Source organism: Bombyx mori, chromosome 21 (assembly GCF_030269925.1).
Source record: "Bombyx mori chromosome 21, ASM3026992v2".
In the NCBI taxonomy this organism is placed as follows: domain Eukaryota; kingdom Metazoa; phylum Arthropoda; class Insecta; order Lepidoptera; family Bombycidae; genus Bombyx; species Bombyx mori.
In genome coordinates this window covers 10413902-10437340 of record NC_085127.1, presented here as the reverse complement: position 1 = coordinate 10437340, position 23439 = coordinate 10413902, and the positions used below count along the sequence as shown (strand labels likewise).

At 40.9% G+C, this 23439-nt stretch overlaps 1 protein-coding gene across 1 annotated transcript in view; it reads left to right on the top strand.

Moving 5' to 3' along the window:
* Positions 1-649: 649 nt before the first annotated feature.
* The window catches only part of LOC101744570 (uncharacterized), a 33198-nt gene continuing 10408 nt past the window's right edge, over positions 650-23439 (top strand). Inside the window, exon 1 of the mRNA XM_012693412.4 lies at positions 650-851. Coding sequence (XP_012548866.2) covers positions 843-851 — 9 coding nt within the window. The 5' untranslated portion in view covers positions 650-842. The remainder of the gene's footprint in view (positions 852-23439) is intronic.

The following is a 23439-nucleotide window of genomic DNA, read 5'->3' as shown; positions in this document are numbered from 1 at the left end:
ATTGTTTAACGTCTTATTTATGCACGTGCAGAGTTTATAGGTAATTGTTATATCTCTATCTAAACTTACCGTATTTCACATTTCAGTAGCTCATCACCTCACTGAAAGGTCACATCTGCCCACGCAAAACCGCCAAGTCATAAAATCCGCAGCTACCTCTGTTTGCGTTTATCCGGCTTAAAGTCCCTAAAAAGCGCTCGTGGTGACACCTCCCCGTCTTCCTCCCACCCCACAGCCCACATACTTCCGTCTTGCTCGCACAGCGCGCTTCTGCGACACAGCGCGACACCGATTCCCGCCGCCAGACGACACAACCGACAAAAGAATAACACACAATTCTAGCCTCTATCCGACTGTATTTTAAGAACGACGCTCCGGATTGTGCGACACATTAGAGGACATTTGAAACTCGGTGCGACAAAGGCGTAACTTCTACGCCACGCTACAATATTGAGCTTTACGGCGCGGAGTTAGTGGTTAGTTCGGTAAGGCAACACGAAAGGTGGTGTAAAGACACTCTTTTCAAATGTCACGCAGTGTAGTCGTCTCTTTTCTCCGGAGTCCTGTCGCATCTGGCCGGTTCCTTTGGCATCCTTCAGCATGCATGTCCCCCCGCGTATCTTTCATCCCGCTCTGCGGCGCCTGAAGCCCAGTGTCCGGTCTCACAGACTGTTAGACGGTCGTGTTAGCGCCGCAGCTTGTATATCGAGGTATAATCACACGAATATATTTGTGTTACGTTACGCACTCGCATGCACAGAGTGGATCCGATGTGAAATGCACTTGAAGTGACCGGGTGTGTCGTTTGATGTTTGTTTGTGGGGAAGACACGAGCCGCACTCATGATTCAGGTCAGTTCGCCAAATTTATGCAGCTCTATCGACAGTTACACGGGCGTCCCGGAACATAATAAGACAAACAATAGGAACGTGACTGCTAAAATTAGAAGCGGCACATCGGCGTGCTTTGCTCGGAGCCCTCTGTTGAAAGGAAAAGTTTAATACAACACCTGCCCCGCTGATAACAAGAAAACAATAGTGCCCTAACTTGTCGCGATTTCTTTACTTAGCAAAAAAAACATTGAAACCTTTATTTTGGTTTCAAAAATATTTTTTTATTTAAAAATAAACCAAACAATCGTCTGAATTAATTGTTGGATCGATTATGAAACTGCAATCGGCTATACAATTCATTGTTAGCCGAGAGAGGTGTGGGCGTCTAAGTGGCCAATTGAAATGTAATTTAATTACACGTACAAAAGAATTATGTGTTGCGAAAGCTGTCCGATAATGATTTAATTAATTTCTTTTCATTAATTTACATAAGTACGACGTTTTAGTGATGAAATTAACGTGTTCGATTGTTTAATGTGTGAATGTGTCCGCTGGAAAATCAGTGCTGATGTAAATTCAAAATTTTGTATTTAGCTAGAAATGAATATATAGAAGAGAATAGAAGAGAATAAAATAGAAATAGAGAGGAGAATAGAAATGAGTAATGCAACATGCATAACTGAATAGCATTGATATTTTTACATAGTACATTATTTAAATTACCTTAGTGGGTATTCTAGTCTTTAAAATGCTTTCGTTCCGAAAAGCTCTCATGCTTTATATGTAGTACATGAAGCTCTTTCCCAAACTTTTTTATATATGAAGACGGCTTCAGCTGCTCCTTTCAGTGTATTATTATCTGAACGTATTAAATAGAAGATGACAAGCCGTGACAGTTGGTAATTAGATAATTGTAAATTTTCCAACTCCTTTACCGAAACGTTATTACCAAGTATTTTTCCTATGAGTATTACCTATTTTCTCAATTAATAAAACTAATGAAGAATAGAATTTTTGACGAAGCATGTTGCTGATAACTCTATTTCTGTAATCTGACGAAGCGTGTTGCGGATAATAAGATGTACCTTTAGGTTATTTAGGAATATTATGTTCTTTTTTTTTATAATAAGAAAATAAATTTACATTCAGAAAATGAAGAATAGTTAATGTTAAGAATATATAATTGATTTTTTGTAGAATTGTAAAACTAATCGTAAACTATCTCAGAGCAGTAGTGGCTTGGCTGTATTCTTGGTATAGCTTAGGTCCATGAGTGACGGTGATTGCTCATTGTAAGCCGTAGACTCCTCTGCTTCTAACCGCGAAACAAAAGGAATTTTAAATTATGGCTGTTTCTTTTCCTACCTATGCTGATAGCCTTGATAGGCTATATCAGCGTTACCCTAGCGTGTAGGTGAGCTCTCGGGGCTCAAATCGGAGTGTTGCTAACACTGGCCCTAGTAAGAGCAGTGCTTGAATCTACCACCGGATCGGAAACGCGACCCACTGAGAAGATCCGACGAGAAACTCAGTGGGCTGTATATAAGGGTTACGGCTGTTAATATATTTGTAGCATATAGCATTTATGGTTGAATTGAGTATGTTATGATAATGACATATTTGAATCTACTAAATATTACACAAGAAGCCTAAAAAAGCGAAACCGCGGTGAATGCGGTCTACGTTGAGACGAGGCCAAACATTTCGCTTGGTCTAAAATTAATAGTAAATAAATAAAAATCACTAATATATTACACGTTTGAATAAAATTTAATTATATATCTCATTACCAATTAGCTTACAACAAATAAGACAGTCATTAGGTACATACATACATTTTGACAACCTCTTTTGCGTTTTCTAAATATGTACTTAAATTTTTTATTATTATTTGAAGATGGTGTCTGATTCTATCCGTTTCATCAACCCATGTACCTACCTATCTACATACAAAGCTATCATTGTTAAAAAAGGAAAATATAAAAAGTAATCTGTTTTTTTATGAGTATTCCCTATATAATAATATATCCTTATTAATAGGAAGTATCGAATTTATTACTCTTTTGGTGGTCACGGAAACCCGAACATTTTAAGCTTGCTAAAGTTTTTGAACTAGAATGACATCAGAATGTAGATTGTTTGATGACCGGCATCCTTTCCACTAGATTACATTTGAGCTAATAATTCAAGTTCGTTTTAAATATTAGAGTTTTATCCTAAATATTGGTTAAATTAGATTTAATATTTGACATTTATTTATTTATTCATTAAATTGTTTTACGTTAAACAAGACTTATTAAATATATAAAAGAGATTCTATGGCGGTTGAGCGTATTGTGAGCACCGGGCGCGTACCACAGTCCTGGCTATATCTGCCGCGAACCTGCCATGCGTTTCAGTTTGAAAAGGAACGTAGCAATTTTACAATACATTTGGAATTTCGACCTCAAACCTCAACATAAATGGCGGTAACAACGCTTGTGATGTTTATGTTTACTACTTGAAACTCTTTCAGCCGTCTAAGCCATAACAAACAATGTAATTCACAGAAAACTGTTTAGAATATATTGTGGAATGTCAAATAGCGGCGCTTTTAAAGTCATTCTTTGGAATTCTTGCCACCGATTGCCGCGAGCATCAGAATTACTGAAGCTTTAACTGACAACCTGCTCGCAGACATACGAATAACTTTAACTTAAGACCTCTGGTTTGGAGCCTCTGGGTCTGCGGAGGGACTTCGGTTCCCTCTGTATTTTGTACCGTATGTTCCATGGGGAGTGCTCTGAGGAATTGTTCGAGATGATACCAGCATCTCGTTTTTACCATCGCACCGCCCGCCACCGGAGTAGAGTTCATCCATACTACCTGGAGCCACTGCGGTCATCCACAGTGCGTTTCCAGAGATCTTTTTTGCCACGTACCATCCGGCTATGGAATGAGCTCCCCTCCACGGTGTTTCCCGAGCGCTATGACATGTCCTTTTTCAAACGAGGCTTATGGAGAGTATTAAGCGGTAGGCAGCGGCTTGGCTCTGCCCCTGGCATTGCTGAAGTCCATGGGCGACGGTAACCACTCACCATCAGGTGGGCCGTATGCCCGTCTGCCTACAAAGGCAATAAAAAAAAAAAAAAAAAAGTTAAGACCATCTTAATGATTGATAGCGATTTTATTCGAGTTATGGTAACCGTTTAGCCTAGAAATCGATTGAACGTTTTGTCAATTTTGACCATTGTATTGTTGAAAACTTTAATAATATAAGAAGCACATTCGCTATCATTATAGATACAAACAAAATCGATTTCAATGCTATAAATCGATTGCTATTAAATATAGTCACGAAAAGTAATACACCTATTAATAATGTGGCTTTCATCTTTGCCTATGAAGATTAATGAAACTACTAAGAAATCTCTAAACAACCTCTTCATATTTTTGAAGTGAAACTTCTTTATCGGCGTTGGAAAAAAATTTACCGTCACATTTTTCGGTTACGCGTCACATTTTTCCGTTACGCGCCATCTTTTTCTTCACCATTCATTGTTGCCGTACACAAGTGAAGGTGCCTCTTTACTCGGTAACAATAATTATAAAATACCGATGATTTTAAGTGGAGATTTTAATGTAAATTTTGCATCGGAAAATTCTTTGAAGCTAGTTGAATTTCTGAAAGATAAATTGAATTTATCCATGAAAAACAGTCCTCAAACGTCAACAACAAGATCTGGCACTACAATTGATGGAGTTTTTACTCGGTCACTAAATTTCGTGGAATGTAAACCATATATTTCATATTTCAGTTACCATAAGCCATTAATTACAAAAATATATAATGACAATGACAATGATAGTAATAATTCTATTACAATTAATGAAATGCTGTAATAATCTTAGTAGCAAAAAGGTAAAGTGAAATAATTGTATTATTTGTATTCATGTCTATGATAATAAAATCCTTTTGTTTAAACTTTATCTAATTTAACTTTATTTAACCAATTTCTAGAAAGTTGCATGTAGATCATTTTTCGAAAAATAAGGCCATAAACAAGTTTCACTTCTTACGTGTGTACACTAGTACACGCACACATTTTTTCTACTATATAAAGTTCTAAATTCCGCGAATCCGATTTATAGTTAATAAAGATCGTGCTACATGGTGTGGTTGGTTTGCAACCCAACCTGAAAATTTTCCGACAAAAATGGGCAACGGCCTGATAATGTCTTTAAGTCGCATATCAACCTTACTATACCAGTACGTTCAAAGACCGCAGTGCGCTTCCAGAGATCTTTTTTGCCACGTATCACCCGGCTTTGGAATGAGCTCCCCTTCACGGTGTTTCCTGAGCGCTATGACATATCCTTCTTCGAACGGGGCTTGTGGAGGGTACTTAACGGTAGGCAGCGGTTTGGCTCTGCTCCTGATTGCTGAAGTCCATGGGCGACGGTAACTACTTACCATCAGGAGGGCCGTATGCTCGTCTGCCTACAAGGGTAATAAAAAAAACTAACACACATTGAGACTGTCAGTACGAAGCCATGTGATTTTGACATCAAATCCTAATCACGCAAGAGCAAGTCACCGTCGTCGACCTAGACACGTCCTTACAGATCCATCAGATACAATAACTCTTGCCTTAGATACCTTCAGCTCTAACACTAGGAGCGGGCTGAGGAGCCCCGGTAACCGTACTCGTCGAGCTCGACAAAGAGGTCGACGTGCAACCTAACCCATGCATCAGCCCGCTGAGTTTCCCGCCGGGCCTTCTCAGCGGGTCGCGATTCCGATCCGGTAGTAGATTAATTCGCGAAGCAGCTGCTCTTGAGTTGTTAGGTCTCCTTCGGAGGCGCTCACGCGGCTGTTAGCAAATCTCACCCCTCCTGGCTGAGCCTTTGCTCGCCCACCTGTCCTGGTGAAACTGGAAAGGCCTTCGGACCACCAGTAATCTTTCATTCATTCATAAAAATAAAAAAAAGATCAAGCATGCTAGAGGCAACTATGCGACCATTATGGTTCGTTGTGGATTATTGAAATAAATCGTGGCCCATCAGCGAAATACACAGTTTGAGCGAAACGTCCATTAGCCTGATTGACTCTCCGATGTTGGTGCAACGCTTCAAATCCGACGTCGAAAAGCTTTAGAAAATACTTAAGCGATTTTGATACTTACAGCGCTGATTATTCCATCGGCTATTGATTAACGGATCAGCGCAGCCAAGCGTCTGATTGCAGTGTGAATTCAGGATTCGTCTTCAAAGAGTTCCGTAACTATTTATAACGTATTTCAACATTATTTATTTATTTATCTTCATCCACAAAAGTATAATGGCGGACTGAATGTCTATGGCGTTCTCTACCAGCCAATTGAATGTGGTGTAGAGAGTCCTGTGATAGAAGAATTCCATCTTGCGAAATAAGAAAAATAATGATAATATTATTATATACATATACAAACACAGAACACATATTATTATATACTTACATAGACATAACATATTACGCGGTACATATTATGATATCATACTTATAATATAAAATTTACACATCGGTAAATATCTCTGTGTACAAATGTATAAGTTTTTTTTTATTGCTTAGATGTGTGTACTTGTTCACAGCCCACCTGGTGTTAAGTGGTTACTGGAGCCCATAGACATCTACAACGTAAATGCGCCGCACACCTTGAGATATAGTTCTAAGGTCTCAGTATAGTCACAACGGCTGCCCCACCCTTCAAACCGAAACGCATTACTGCTTCACGGCAGAAATAGGCGGGCGGTGGTACCTACCCGTGCGGACTCACAAGAGGTCCTACCACCAGTAATTACGCAAATTATAATTTTGCGGGTTTGATTTTTATTGCACGATGTTATTCCTTCACCGTGGAAGTCAATCGTGAACATTTGGTAAGTGCGTATTTCAATAGAAAAATTAGTAGGTACCCGCCTGCGGGATTCGAACACCGGTGCATCGCTCGATACGAATGCACCGGATGTCTTATCTTTTAGGCCACAACGACTTCAATACTTCAGTTTACTGTTGGTCTAATTGTTAGCGATGTTAGATTCGTTTCCCGCCAGAATCTTTGCTTGAAGAAACTTTACATTCACTCTTTAGTTCTTGTCTTCGTTACCTTAACATAAATCCAAATCTCAGCTTATATATTTGAAGTAAATCGTATGCGTTTGCAAATAAAGACTAACATTACCCACAAAATCTTTAGATTCTATTATTATACGTACGTACAAACATTAGTTAACCGTTAATCATCAAAATTAAACTTGGACGCGCTTGAAATCTAATTGCAATTTAAATTCAGCATTTTTACATGTAAGTGTGTATTCGAATCATAATTATAGTAATTGCTGTGCAAAAAACACCAGACCTACCTGTTCTTCGTAAAACACACACATCAAAGTTACCTTATAATTAAATTGTTGGAGTTCAAGGTCAACGTGGAGCGGTACAGGCTTGAGTGACTCTTGGAATATCAGTTTTATTGATCTAAATATAGGTATCAATTTCGGTGTTGACACAAAAATGCCTTCCTCGAATTGTACTAGTTAGAAATATTACGATGCTTCAACTAATTTTTGGAAATTTAAAAAGAATAATTTTTAAGTTAATCGAGTTAATCACAATTATATGACAAGTTTGTTTTTCCCCACTTATTCGCTGGTAGCCTAAGAGGCTATTTCAGCCACGCCCAGACGGGGAGGTGAGCTCATGGGCTCAACCTGAGAGAATTTGCTAACAATAGCCCTAGCAACAGCAGTGCTTCTCAGAATCTACCACCGGGTCGGAATCGCGACCCACTGAGAAGAAGCTGTCGACTGATATTGTCTATGATCAAGTTTAATGTGTTCCTTCATACCGGAAGGTACTGCTGCTGTATTATACTTTGTACTATTGAGCCTGACAGTGTCTCTAAAGAGGTTCAGTGACCATTAAGCATCAAGTAAGCCGTGAACAAAAGCAAAAGAAAATTCAAACTTATAATTAGGTTACAATCCGCTTTAAATTGTCGCATCATTCGATTCTTCTTATCGATAATTCTGTTTACTTACTTTTACAACTCCGTAATCGATACTTGAAGTTCAAGGCTAAGAGCTTTCAGGTCAGCCGCGAAGGCGTACTTTCCGTGAGCTTCGTATATAACGTACAGGTCTGTAATGAAAATGAAAATTAGACCACAACTGGATTTAGATTCGACACACGCTCTTCAGATATACCTACCTCTCGTATCTAACAGCTCTATAGTGAATATTCTATAGAAGTAGGATCCATGGTATTTCAAATGAAAATGGCGACATTAGTTACTAGAAGCAGCGTGATTCAAAATAAAACGCTATGACGAACAATAAGCTGTTCTTTGATCATAAACTTCATAAAACAGAATGTTTTAAAAGATAATATTACAAATACTTACTCAACTAAGGCTCTTGTCGATCTATTTATTACTAAAAGAGACTCAAAGGTCAATGACATTCTGGAAGAATTCGAAAGTGGTCGCTTAAGTATCTCGAAAACGATTCAACTTTAGCAAAACATTGGTCATTCAACTGAAGCCAATATCTCGGGGTAGGTAGGTATATTTTCGTAGTGATGTCCTTAGCCACGCCACATTCTCGCTCACGACTCGGTCGTGCGCGGACGTGCTTTCCGATCCGTGGCCCGCTTGCGAGCTACGTCTCTGAACTCACAGTTGTGCTCGACAGTTTAGTGACCGTGAATACATTCTCGTTTACGACTCGGTTGTGTGTGAACGTGCCTTCCAATCCGTTGGTCGCTTGCGACCTACGCATCGGAATACACATTTGTGCGTGATAGTGTTGTGACCGTGAATACCCACCTCATACCAACTGTCTTTTTCAAGGCAACCAATCGCTACGATCAGGCTTCCTGTGGCACTCACAGGCTAGCGATTTCCTAACCCTTCCCAAAACAACAGTCTTTTTCAAGACTAGACCCCCGCTCGCGATTCTGCCTGCTGTAGCACTATACAGCCCGAGCGGGTTCCTTTCCTTTTCCCCGCCGATTGCCGTTTTCACGGCATAGGCATTCCCCCCCCCCTGCTCCTTGCTGTCCTGCAGCACAGGGGGGTTACAAATCCTATCCGGGGCCTCGCCTTTCGGCGAGTTCAACAAAAGTCCCGGGGCCGCCCCCCCCGGGCAAGAAGACCGAAGAATGGAGCAAGAAGACGTTAGTGATATTGTCGGGTTCCTCCGGGATAGGTACCCGTCAATTAGGGCCGAGTACCTAGAGTTTAGGGCCGCCCGTGGCAATCCCTCCCCCCCCGCGTCCGTCGCCGCGTATCTCAAACGTGCCTCGGAGGCACGCCGCGCCCCCCCCGCCGCCGCGTTAAGTTCGAGCGCACGTTCCGACGATGCGACTCACGAAGCGCCTAGCGCTACCCCCACCCCCGCGCCCGCGTCGACTACGTCATCGCGCGTCTCGTCCGTCGCGACCTCGATCGTTTCGAGTTCAGGCTCCGATACCGAATCGGAGATGGATTTCGAATCCGCGTCAAGCCCTCAGCCTGGAACTTCGGATGGGTTCCAAACCGTAACGCGCGGTAAAAAGCGTACTCGCGCCGTGGAGTCCCGGAGCTCCACGACGAAGCAGACAAAATCCGCGACCGCCTCCCGCCCGCAGGTAGTCGTGACACCGGAGTCGGACTCCGCTCGCCGCGTAACCCCGCAGCCGCGTCCCAAGCCCGCGCCCGCTCCTAAAGCAGCTGCCCCGCCCCCGCTGATTCTCCAGGAAAAAACTGCGTGGAACCGCGTTTCCCAGGCCCTTCAGGCAAATAAAATCAACTACACCCATGCGCGTAACGTCGCGCATGGGATTCAGATCAAGGTCGCAACGCCGGGCGACCATAGGGCCCTCTCAGCATACCTCCGAAAGGAGAACATAGGTTTCCACACCTATGCTCTTCAGGAGGACCGCGAGCTCCGTGTAGTAATACGCGGAGTACCGAAAGAGCTAGACATAGACTACGTTAAGGAGGACCTGATCACTCAGGCACTCCCTATAGTTAGTGTGCATCGGATGCACAGCGGGCGGGGCAAGCAGCCCTACAACATGATACTCGTCGCGTTGGAGCCAACCCCGGAGGCCAAGAAAAAGATCTCATGCCTCTCGACAGTCTGCGGCCTATCCGGGGTCTCCATCGAAGCCCCCCATAAACGTGGCACTCCCGGGCAGTGCTACAGATGTCAGCTTTACGGCCACTCGGCTCGTAATTGCCACGCGCGCCCCCGCTGCGTAAAGTGCCTCGGCGACCACGCCACACTAGATTGCTCGCGTGTTAGGGAAACCGCGACCGAACCTCCAAGCTGTGTCCTATGCCTTAAGCAAGGGCACCCCGCGAACTACCGTGGATGTCCTAGGGCTCCGCGAAAACGTCCGACCCACCCAGCCCCCCGAACCGTCGGCCCAAAGACTTCGGCGCCTTCAGTGCCGAAACCCGCCTTCGTGCCGGCTGCAGTTCCCACGGTGTCGGCGTGGAAAAAACCGCTGCCGTATACGAAGGCGGGAACGGAAACCGCACCCCCGCCCCCGCTCGTGACACGCCCCGCGCCCCAGCCCCTGCTCGCACCTCGCCCCGCGCCCGCGTTCCGTCCCCCGCAACCCTCTGCCGTCAACGACTTCGCGCTCGTGCGCGACTTCGTTACCGCGGTCAACTTCGACCGTCTGCGATCGTTCGCAGACGCGATACGTAGGTCGGTAACCCCCGAACAGCGGCTCGCGGCCGCTTTCGATCATATGGACGTCTACGAGTCCGTGTCCCGCACGTTATAAAAATCTTTACCGGTAACCAATGGCGCAAAAAGGTAGAGAAAAACCGTATTCCCTTACGTTAGCATTCTATAATGCTAACGGACTCGCGCGGCAACGCGATCAAATTTTTGAATTCCTCCGCGACAATCTTGTAGATATTCTATTAGTGCAGGAAACCTGTCTGAAGCCCTCGCGTCGTGACCCGAAAGTCGCGAATTACGTCATGGTTAGGAATGACAGACTCACCGCCTCCAAAGGCGGGACTGCCATTTACTATAGGCGGGCCCTGCACGTTGTCCCTCTCGATACTCCCTCGCTCTCACATATCGAGGCGTCAGTGTGCCGTATCTCGCTGACGGGACACCAGCCGATCGTCATCGCATCCGTTTATCTCCCCCCGGACAAGCCCCTTCTGAGCAGTGACATCGAGTCACTGTTCGGCATGGGAGACTCTGTCATCCTGGCAGGCGATCTAAATTGCCACCACACTAGGTGGAACTGCCATCGTACAAACGTCAACGGTAGGCGTCTCGACGCGTTTATAGACGACCTCACCTTTGAAATAGTCGGTCCCCCAACTCCAACATGTTATCCGTATAACATCGCGCTCCGTCCGAGCACTATAGACCTGGCATTGCTTAGGAACGTAACTCTGCGCTTACGTTCCATCGAAGCAATGTCAGAGCTCGACTCAGACCACCGACCTGTCGTTATGCAGCTCGGTCGCCCTCACAACCCAGTCACTGTTACGAGGACCATGGTGGATTGGAATAAGCTGGGCACGTGCCTAGCCGACGCCGCTCCGCCAATCCTCCCTTACGGCCCGGATTCGAATCCATCCCCCGAGGACACCGTCGAATCCATAAACATCATTACCGATCACATCTCTTCCGCGATCATTAGATCTTCTAAAGAAGTCGATGTGGAGGACAGCTTCCACCGCATCAGACTGTCCCCCGATCTTAGGAATCTCTTAAGAGTTAGGAACGCGGCAATCCGGGCCTACGATCGTCTGCCCACGCATTCAAACCGGATTCAGATGCGTCGTCTACAACGCGAAGTCCACTCCCGCTTAAGCGACGCGCGTAACGATAATTGGCATAGTTATTTAGAACAACTCGCGCCCTCCCACCAAGCATACTGGCGACTAGCTAGGACTCTCAAATCCGAAACTACCGCTACTATGCCTCCCCTCTTACGCCCTTCAGGCCAACCACCGGCATTCGATGACGATGACAAGGCAGAGCTGCTGGCCGATGCACTGCAAGAGCAGTGCACCACCAGCACTCAACACGCGGACCCCGAACACACCGAGTTAGTCGACAGGGAGGTCGAGCGCAGAGCTTCCCTGCCGCCCTCGGACGCGTTACCCCCCATTACCGCTGACGAAGTTAGAGACGCGATCCACAACCTCCAACCTAGGAAGGCACCAGGCTCCGACGGCATCCACAACCGCGCGCTAAAATTTTTGCCAGTCCAACTGATAGCAATGTTGGCTACAATTTTAAATACCGCTATGACGCACTGCATCTTTCCCGCGGTGTGGAAAGAAGCGGACGTTATCGGTATACATAAGCCGGGCAAACCGAGAAACGAAACTTCTAGTTACCGTCCGATTAGTCTCCTCTCGACGATAGGAAAAATTTACGAACGTCTCCTTAGAAAACGCCTCTGGGATTTTGTTACCGCGAACAAAATTCTCATAGACGAACAGTTCGGATTCCGCTCAAAACACTCGTGCGTTCAACAAGTGCACCGCCTCACGGAGCACATTCTGATAGGGCTAAATAGGCGTAAACAAATCCCGACCGGCGCCCTCTTCTTCGACATCGCGAAGGCGTTCGACAAAGTCTGGCACAACGGTTTAATTTACAAACTGTACAACATGGGAGTGCCAGACAGACTCGTGCTCATCATACGAGACTTCTTGTCGAACCGTTCGTTTCGATATCGAGTAGAGGGAACTCGCTCTCGTCCCCGTCAACTGACTGCCGGAGTCCCGCAAGGCTCCGCGCTCTCCCCGTTATTATTTAGTTTGTATATCAATGATATACCCCGGTCTCCGGAGACCCATCTAGCGCTCTTCGCCGATGACACGGCTATCTACTACTCGTGTAGGAAGATGTCGCTGCTTCATCGGCGACTCCAGATCGCAGTAGCCACCATGGGCCAGTGGTTCCGGAAGTGGCGAATAGACATTAACCCCACGAAAAGCGCAGCGGTGCTCTTCAAAAGGGGTCGCCCTCCGAACATCACTTCGAGCATCCCACTCCGTAGTAGGCGCGCAAACACCTCCGCCGTTAGTCCCATCACTCTCTTTGGCCAGCCCATTCCGTGGGTCTCGAAGGTCAAATATCTAGGCGTCACCCTCGACAGAGGGATGACATTCCGTCCCCATATAAAAACGGTACGCGACCGCGCCGCGTTTATTCTAGGACGACTCTATCCAATGCTTTGTAGTCGAAGCAAACTGTCCCTCCGCAATAAGGTAACTCTCTACAAAACTTGTATACGCCCCGTCATGACGTATGCAAGCGTAGTGTTCGCTCACGCAGCCCGCACCCACTTGAAATCCCTTCAGGTTATTCAATCACGATTCTGCAGGATAGCCGTCGGAGCGCCTTGGTTCCTTAGGAATGTGGATCTCCACGACGACCTGGAGCTCGACTCTTTTAGTAAGTATCTACAGTCGGCATCGCTGCGCCATTTTGAGAAGGCGGCACGACATGAGAACCCTCTCATCGTAGCCGCTGGAAATTACATACCCGACCCAGTAGACCGAATGGTAAACCGTCGACGTCGCCCAAAGCACGTCATTACGGATCCTCCTGATCCATTAACGGTGCTTTTAGGCACCACAAGCACCGGTCACCGTCCTCGTCGAACCCGTCGCTTGCGACGAAGGGCTCGACGAGCGAACTAACCCATAGACACAGCCCACTGAGTTTCTCGCCGGATCTTCTCAGTGGGTCGCGTTTCCGATCCGGTGGTAGATTCTGCGAAGCACTGCTCTTGCTAGGGTCAGTGTTAGCAACTCTCCGGTTGAGCCCCGCGAGCTCACCTACTAACGTTAGGGTGAAGCTGAAATAGCCTCTCAAGGCTATCAGCATAGGAAAAAAAAAAAAAAAAAAAAAAAAAAAAAAAAAAAAAAAAAAAAAAAAAAAAAAAAAAAAAAAAAAAAAAAAAAAAAAAAAAAAAAAAAGCCACGCCACTTACCACTTGTCGGAGCGTGAGCTCGTCTTACGAATAATAAAATATAAGCAACGCGTCCCGCAGTACAAAATTAAAAGCAATTAAGGTTTGAAAAATGAGACGAATGAATTTGTGTATTTTAATACATTTCTTTATAATATAAATTTTAGATATAATTTTCTATATTTAACGCGTTTTTGTTCATTAATTAAGGTTTTGAATTGTGAAGATTTAATTAATTTTCATCCTTTTTTTAACAGAAGTCAAACGACGGCTTTTAGAAATTCTTAATTAAACATTTAATTTTAATCAAATTAGTTTATCAATATTTTAATCTGATAAATTGAAAATCGCTAAGTCGTGACCATTATTTCAAAGCTAGACCATAATGATATTTAGTATCTTCCTTAATAAATTTAGAATCAAATATTTCAGTTTTCTAAGATTTTTAAGTACGCGCCCATTACTAGCGCCATCTGTTATATTTTTCCGTAAATCAGTTCTTGAACACAAAAAGTGATGATTTAAGATTGTATTTAGCGTTTGTTTGGATTTTAATAGTTTAATTCGTAAGAAATCTATTGCCATATCGAAAATACAAAAGAAATAGCTGAATTATTATGTACTTTAATGTTTTTATTACAGATAAAATATTGATCTAGAGTAGAGACAGCTGGTCATGATAATATCAAAGCCTACTAAAGTAATTATTTAAGACATTCCTTCATATCGCATTTGTGGGCGTAGTTAATGGATACCGTGATTTCAAACACCGCTGTACTGATAACATTGTTTTGTTTTGTTTTAAACTCCAAACTTTTTGGGCAGAGTTGGAAAGAGCACAATTCGTATCAAATACAACGTAGGGGCTTATACATATACCTATAACTACTTATATATAATTAATTGTTTTGTTTATTACCCACAGCAAACCATAAACTGTTCTTGTGGTTAAATAACAAAGCATTTAACTGGGCAGGAGTTGACATAGAATTTTTTGGTTGTTTTTCGTGGTCCTTTATGTAGGCGTAGGTAGATGTGAAGTCGTCGTGGCCTAAAGGATAAGACGTCCGGTGCATTCGTGTTGAGCGATGAACCGATGTTCGAATCCCGCAGGCGGGTACCAATTATTCTAATGAAATACGTACTCAACAAATGTTCACGATTGACTTCCACGGTGAAGGAATAACGTCGTGTAATAAAAATCAAACCCGAAAAATTTAATTTGCCTAATTACTGGTGGTAGGACCTCTTGTTAGTCCACATGGATAGGTACCACCACCCTGTCTATTTCTGCCGTAAAGCAGTAATGCGTTTCGGTTTGAAGGGTGGGGTAGCCGTTGTAACCGTGGTTGTAACTATACTGAGACCTTAGAGCTTATATCTCAAGGTGGGTGGCGTATTTACATTGTAGATGTCTATGGGCTCCAGTAACCACTTAACACAAGGTGGGCTGTGAGCTCGTCCACCCATCTAAGCAATAAAAAAAATTTGCCGTCTAAAGCAATGGTAATAACGCGTATAATGACGTCATTTCTAATCGACAGGCTTAGTGCCGGCCGAGCGATACACGCGTCTGTGTTTGAAGTCAATATCATCTCACAAACAATAATGGATTCTCACTAATCCAGCATAGAGTTTTATTCCGTGTAAACTACCTCCGTCCACGTGGCGCCTCAATACAACACTGACGCGACAACCTTAAACAATTTTTTTAATATAATCCAAATAATACCTCTGCTCTAATTAATTACATTCGACATAACTATAACAACTTTTATGGCTTAATCAGCTTAAAGATCTTATAAGTAGTTTGAATTTTGTTTACGGCATGCGAAAATCAAATATAATCATGTTAGATTGGTATTTCTCCGCAACACGGAGACACGCGTTCTGGGAATAGCAACGTGTGCACTTGAACGAGAAAAAAAATCAATTTAAAACTTTGAACCGTAACCATTGATTCTTTAGGGAAAAACACGTGAATACCTGCTTACAGACAAACAGCAATATGTTCCAATCATTACATTAAGCTGACAATACAAAAATAATGATTGATTAGACAGATATTAATAACATATCTTCCCGCTTTTTTTCTATTCTTTTCTAAGTCTTGTTAACGATTCCAATATGGCCGCCGATTCCGCATTCAGAATTAGAACACACAAGAGACTTATTTATATTTTGCTTATGCGTAATATTAAGTTGTGTTTACGTAATGGATAAAATAAGAACGGTATCTGTTTGTTTTATGTATGACATACAGTAAAAGCTTTTTATTCTGTGGTTATATGTTCCGCCCATATACCGCGAATATGGAATGGTTATGTTTATTGATTGATTGATTATATTGATTGATTATAGGAGATATGTTCCTAGGCGACAAAAAAAAAGATGTATACAAAAGAAAAGAATTTAATTGAAGTTTTTGACTATATACTTTAGGCATAGTTGTAATAAGGTCTATAGTATTTTTTTTTGTAGTCCATTTGACGACGCTTTTAGAAAGGATATTCGATGGGATACCTACCTACTTAAATATTGGAATCCTTTTTATGAATGTGCATGTATGCATCGATGTATCGATTAAATCTGCGAATAAAGAAGACTAGCCACGAATATGGAAATCGATTCGCATTTTTTTGATCGCGAATAATGAAAACGCGAATGAAGAAAGCGCGAATAAGAAACTTTTACTGTATATGACTGTATGTATACGCGCTTAATTTTACTTGAGCCGTGTAAATTCTGTGTAAAGAACCCTTCAAGTACTTTACGTCATTTTCTCGCAGGAGAAATAGGGAGTTTTATCGGTGTTAATTGGTAGACGATCCCACAACTAATCTAATGTGAACTAGTTAACATTTCTTATAAGTAGCTGAAACCTAAGTTTAGATGAAAAAACGTTGAATAAATTTTATGTAGCAAGTAAACAAAAAACCGTCACTTGGTCCAATACAACTACAAAAAAGAAGCGTAAACCATTGTCCGAGTATAAAATTGACTCGCAATTTATCTCAAAATACTTTCATACTAAACAAATCTCTTTCCTTCAATCTAGAACCAACTAACTGCTTTGCGGCAAAAACGGGCACGATACAGACAGTGCGTTTCCAAAGATCTTTTCTGCCGCGTACCATCCGGCTTTGGAATGAGCTCCCATCCACGGTGTTTCCCGAGCGCTATGACATGTCCTTCTTCAAACGAGGCTTGCGGAGAGTACTTAATAGTAGACAGCGACTTTGCTCTGCCCTTGGGCATTGCTGACGTCCAATAGCGACGGTAACTACTTACCATTAGGTGGGCCGTATGCTCGTCTGCCTTCTTCTTCTATATCGTTCCCTCACTACTGAGGATTGCGACCACATGTGACGTTCTTCCACTGTGTTCGATCATGGGTGGCATGGACCGCATGGTACAGACTATCACCAAGTACTTCCTTTACCAGATCTGAACATCTTTTTTCTCTTTTTTTTAGATCTGCCTACAACGGCAATAAATAATAATAATAAAAAAAAAACTTAATTTTATAAGCGCACGTCAATGACTGTGACTACAAATTAGAAGTTACAATTAGGACATTTCAGGACTATTGAATGACCAATTACAAAGGCTACAAAACAGGATTTTAACCGCGAAAACGTTCTCCATATTCCAAACGAAAACTACACTAGCTTTAATAATTCAAAATGTAGCCCGCTGTATCGGTTAACGCATCGCGTACTATATCATGGCGCATCAGATAGCGCCCGCTAGTGCTCGGCTCGACCACGGCACAACATTTTGCTATTTTGCACAATAATTATACGTTTTAAACGATGTAGATGTTCTGTTCGACTGGTTCTGTGGTATATCTATTCTATACTAATATTATAAAGAGGAAAGATTTGTTTGTTTGTTTGTATTGAATGGGCTCCGAAACTACTGAACCGATTTAAAAAAATCTTTCACTGTTTGGAAGCTACACTATTCACGAGTGACATAATCTATTTTGAAAAAAAAATAGGGATCCTTACTAAAACTCCAATAATGTAACCCAAGGTGTAAAAAAAAACCTAAAATATTCTTTACATCGCGTGCCCTGCGAAAACTATTGATGATAGAATAAAAAAAAGTGTGTGTGTCCGCTCCGACGCACGACTGGAGTTTACTGGATATAAAAAATTAAACGAAACAATACGAGAAATAGTTCTATATTACGACAACACGATACACTACAGATTATTAACAAATTAACGAGACACAAAACAAACGACTAACAAATATATGAAAATACAATAATGAGAGAAACGCGCGATCAGTACGAGGCTTTGTGGCGGACTGCCGGCGCAGCAGCCCGGCGTCACCTGCGATAACGCGGCCGCGCGTTGGCTCCTGATTGGCGCGCGCACGCATCACGCAATCAGGAGCCAATCAGGCGCATAACGCATTTCGTGTGACATGCTAGTACGATTTTGGTCCCCATAATTTTCATACCCCGGGCCTATATATGTAAATCGATTCTAAAGGAGTAAACTCCAATAATGTACTATGACTTTGTAGAACACATTATAATTTACAAAAAGTTTCGCGTCAGCATATATCTAAGTATTATAGTTATGCCGCAATAAGTGTTCTTTTATTTAAAAAAATAAAACAACGTCAAATATCGTTGAAATTTTTGTTAAAGACCTGAGCGGAGCCGGAGCGGGCTGCTTGTCTATGCTAATATTATAAAGCTGAAGAGTTTGTTTGTTTGTTTGAACGCGCTAATCTTAGGTCCGATTTGAAAAATTCTTTCAGTGTTAGATAGCCCATTTATTGATGAAGGCTATAGGCTATATAACATCACGGTAAGACCGGACACGGTAAGGGGAGCACCAATAAAAAATGTTTCAAAATAGGGGCTTAAATAGCTCCTTAACATTCTATAATTCAAAAATATTTTCAAATGAAGTAAATGAAGTGGGGGGTAAAATTTGGCGTTATGCCAAAGTAACTATTCCACGTGGACGGAGTCGCGGGCAAAAGCTAGTTCTACAAATAAAACAAAACGAATTGCATGTTTATTCATAAATAAATGTTTTGATTGACCCATTAGAATAGTGTTAGATAAAGCACAATTTACCGACTGTACCTTTTTCTAGAAGATATCGTTTTTAGCGATGTGATCGCTTATTGACTAACTATCAGTTTTTTTAACCAACTTATCTGCTAGTAGATTTAACTTTGGGGCGAGTTTACGGCATTCGACTTCAGATAATTTTCTAGCATCTGTTCTAGCAAGAGCAGTGCCACCCTAAATCTGCCCAATTATTAATGTAAATTGTTTTGGTATGCAATTGTTCTCTAAGCATTCTATCTCTCTCAGTAGCTTCACAGACTATAGTTTGAAGCGATACTCGATCAATTAAACCCATAAATAAATAAATACATATGTAATTTACTTCCTCCCTTTATATCTCTTCTCTATATTCATAATGGCTATTCGTATTCATAGATGCAGTGTGTGGCTACGAATATGATAAATTGACCAACATTTCACACTGTCATTTTGTTGATTCCTTTTATTCCATATAGTTTAAGCTGTAATTAATTTGTTTTTATTTCAATAGATATATGAGTTTCATATATGAGTGTCGTTTTGTAAAAGAGTGTATTTTTTTTAATGCAGAATCTTTTTCGGACTCTTTTCTTTCAATAATTTTTTTCCTTGTAACTATGTGGGTAACTTCAATAGCTAAATATACATATAGAATTATTTAATGAAATAATGTTTCAATAATATACAAGCTTTTAGCTAATTTCACACAATAAACACCTACACGAATTTCCGAGACAGCAAACAAAGCTACCCTTTACCTACATACTCAACAAAACATTCACATCTCTATTGTGATATTACAAAAAGCACGCTAAAAGATTTTTTAAGTTTTGCAAAAATAACAGCTTCCTTGAAAACAATGCTATCAGTGAGGTGGGCGCTGCTCTCTATTATGTGTTCGGTTGCAATACGTATTTGTCTATTATTAATTTGTCTCATTCTCGGCGTTTTTCAAAGGCGGCGGCTCCTTTTATCTCGCAGACGCTTCACTTTCCGCGAACGCTGTCATTGTTTTAATAATATACAGTGCATTCGTTTCCGTGTTGGCTTGCCAATGAATGACATATATATGAGCCTATTCATTTTGGTCAAACATTTGGTGAGCAGTTTGTGTTCATTTTTGTGCATTTTTAATATTCAAGTTCTTTCCCATTCTATACCCATTTTGGCAGCGGCTTGGCTCTGCCCTTGGCATTGCTGAAGTCCATGGGCGACGGTAACCACTCACCATCAGGTGGGCCGTATGCTCGTCTGCCTAGAAAGGCAATAAAAAAAAATAAAAAAAAAACTCATAGACACATCCCACTGAGTTTCTCGCCGGATCTTCTCAGTGGGTCGCGTTTCCGATCCGGTGGTAGATTCTGCGAAACACTGCTCTTGCTAGGGTCAGTGTTAGCAGCACTCCGGTTTGAGCCCCGTGAGCTCACCTATACACGTTAGGGTGAAGCTGAAATAGTCTCTCAAGGCTATCAGCATAGGTAGGATAAACGTGTTGGCTCGCCAATTAATGACATATATTCATTTTGGTCAAACATTTGGTGAGCAGTTTGTATTCGCAATTTTTTTTTAGATTTTCTATTTTTAATATTCAAGTTCTTTCCCATTCTATAGTTTTCGTGGAACACACTACATCAATTTTCTGATTTATGTTGTATTTATCTTATAACAAACTATTAACTAACTACTGAAAAAAATAATCCCTAACATCAAATACCTTGAAACTATGAAAGCGTGTACATAAAACAAACATACAAACATGTGTTATATCTTAATACGTGATCACTCATACATAGTAGTAGTTACCCAATGAACGGTAACTAGAAATAGATTTTACTATTCAAACAAAATATATAGGTTATGTTAAAATGTATTATAAAACCACTGATTCACTATGAATAAGAATATAGAATCTAACATCAAACGCTTCGAAACATAAATCCTATAAATTGCAAAATTCATTGCAAAAATTTTAGTTCAAAAACTTGTACAATATTAGGTATGTATTTAAAAAAAAATTACCATTTCATTAGGTACTCATACTTTTTACTCAACATACGTTGTGAATATACTCACTGAATCTCGCGCCGGACCTTCTCTGTGGGTTGCGATTCCGATCCGGTAGTAGATTCTGCGAAGCACTGCTTTTACTAGGGTCAGTGTTAGTAATTATTTTAGGTTGAGCCTATGAACTCGCCTAGGGATCTGGCGCGAAGTTGGAATAGCTACTTAGGCTGCTAACGATTAAGTAGACAAATAAAAAGTAAAATCTGTTTATGTATGTGGCTGTTTCAATGAAATAGTTCAAAAAGAAAATAGGGTATAAAATTTTATAGTTTTTGACGATATATAACTTACCTAGCCTATCTTAGAACGAGCTCTGAGGAGGGTACGCAGCAATATGCAGTTTATGCAGCCACTTAGTAGCATTCCCACCACGGTGACTATATTGCAATCAGGTGGGCCTTATTCCCGTCTGCTTGTAACAACTTGTATTTGGCTCCACTATAAACTTTTATAAATTAACCATCCATAAATTATTGCAGACTTTACATACCATTGACTTTGAAGAATGTTAAAATTAACTTCTGTTTAATTATTTTCAACAAAATATATTTAAGAATTATTTTAAAAATAATTTAATATATTAAAAAATATTTATTTGGTTGATATCATTCCAAAATCAACTTTTTTGGCTGAGAAAATTATCTATGATGCGCCGCCCACATTTTAAATTAAAATAAAAGTCACAAACAATGACAGCCAATGAGCAGGCGGTAGAGAAAACAATGTCCTTCAAAATGATTGTTCGAAACTATTCTTCTATTGTTTCAACGCGCAGGTAGATTTCTTGTTTGGGGCTTTTATCATCCCTCCCAATAAGGGCTAACTTTTTGCATATAAAGTTTGTCATCTGAAAATCTGATTTAGTACATTTGCGAACAGCATTTCGGTACACGACAGTTCGTTCGAGCGCCAGTGTATATTATCGTGATCAACGAAGACTCCGGATTATTACGTGACCGTTTCGTGTCAATCTCTGAACGTACTTAGAAATGTTTGTGTTAGATAACCAATAACGCGATGTGTGAACCGTCCGAGATGTGTGACAGTGACAATCATTTGAACAAGCTAACTCAGTTCGTTAAGCGTTGGTGGGAAGACAAGAATATTGAGGTTCGTTCAAACGCGTTCGTTCAAAGCGACCCTTGTTGACATTTTAATACGCTTTTATTAGCTTCAGACGTATGTATGTAACGGAATCTTTGAACATGATTTTGACCCCCTTCAAAACGTCGGATTAACTCGAAATTTGGTATACTTATTTAGGACCGATGATAATTAAATATTAAAAAAAATATATTGAAAAAATTGAAATTCAACTAGAAAATGAAATATAAGTAATAGTTTAAAAAAATTTACAAAATATGCTTTTATAGAAAATCCAACCTAAAGACAGAAAATAAATTTTAATAAATTTGAATTAGAAATAGTGTAAGAAAAAATGATTTCATTGTAAAAAAAGCGTGGGGTGCATGGAGTAGAAGGGTTATTTTGATAATATCCTGAAAAGCACCCCATTCTTTTTTACAATAAAATCATTTTTTTCTTACAATATTTTTATTTCAAATTTATTAAAATTTATTTTCTAATTTTTTGTTGGATTTTCTATAAAAGCGTATTTTATTAGTTTTTTTTAAACTATTATTTATTAAAAAGCATTTCACGAAAGTATCTTTACAAAAGTTCAAAGTAAAGTATGTAATTATTCTCGTTTAAATCACTCTGTCAATTTAGCCCCAATAAATAAAAACAAAATATAAACAACCTCCTATCGATTAATGCCTAAACTAATCAGTTCTCTAACATAAGTGACAAATTTGTATTCAATTTCAACTCCGATATCGTTAATCCAATTTATATCCAGTTAACGTGTCAACCGAAAACCTCTTTGACGTCATAAGGAACGCGTCTAAAGCTCCGGTCGTCACTTGACCTGTTCCTCATCCAATTATGATTTAATACCCATAACGCGCCGTAAGCCAGATTACAACAAGATTAACTTAAGCTGCGACTGTCCACGCTATATCATTACCGGACTTCGAATCTCGAAAGGTCTCCCCCGTAATAGTATTTTCGTAACCTGTTTTAGCTTAGCGTCTAATTTGGTAAGATCGTCAAAATATAGACGGACCGCAATCTATCTACATGTATTGATGAGTTTGATGAAAATACGGGTTTTTCTTTTGTTTTTGTTTAATTGACATTCGAAGCCGATTAGTTTCGGATATGTGTATATATAAAGAGATATTATATAAACAGTTTTTAAAATTTAAATTTTTTGCACGGTTCGCTAATAATTTATGTTCGTAATTACGAAATTCTATATTTACACATACGTACTTGGATGATTCAAAATTTAAACGATCCATCCATTCGCTCCATAATCAAAGTGTATGTGTCCTAACATCTAAAATTCTACGGGAATTCTATATTATTTCATATCATTTCTTCTGAATAATCAAGTTCTCTTAGATACAGTAGATACTATATAGCGT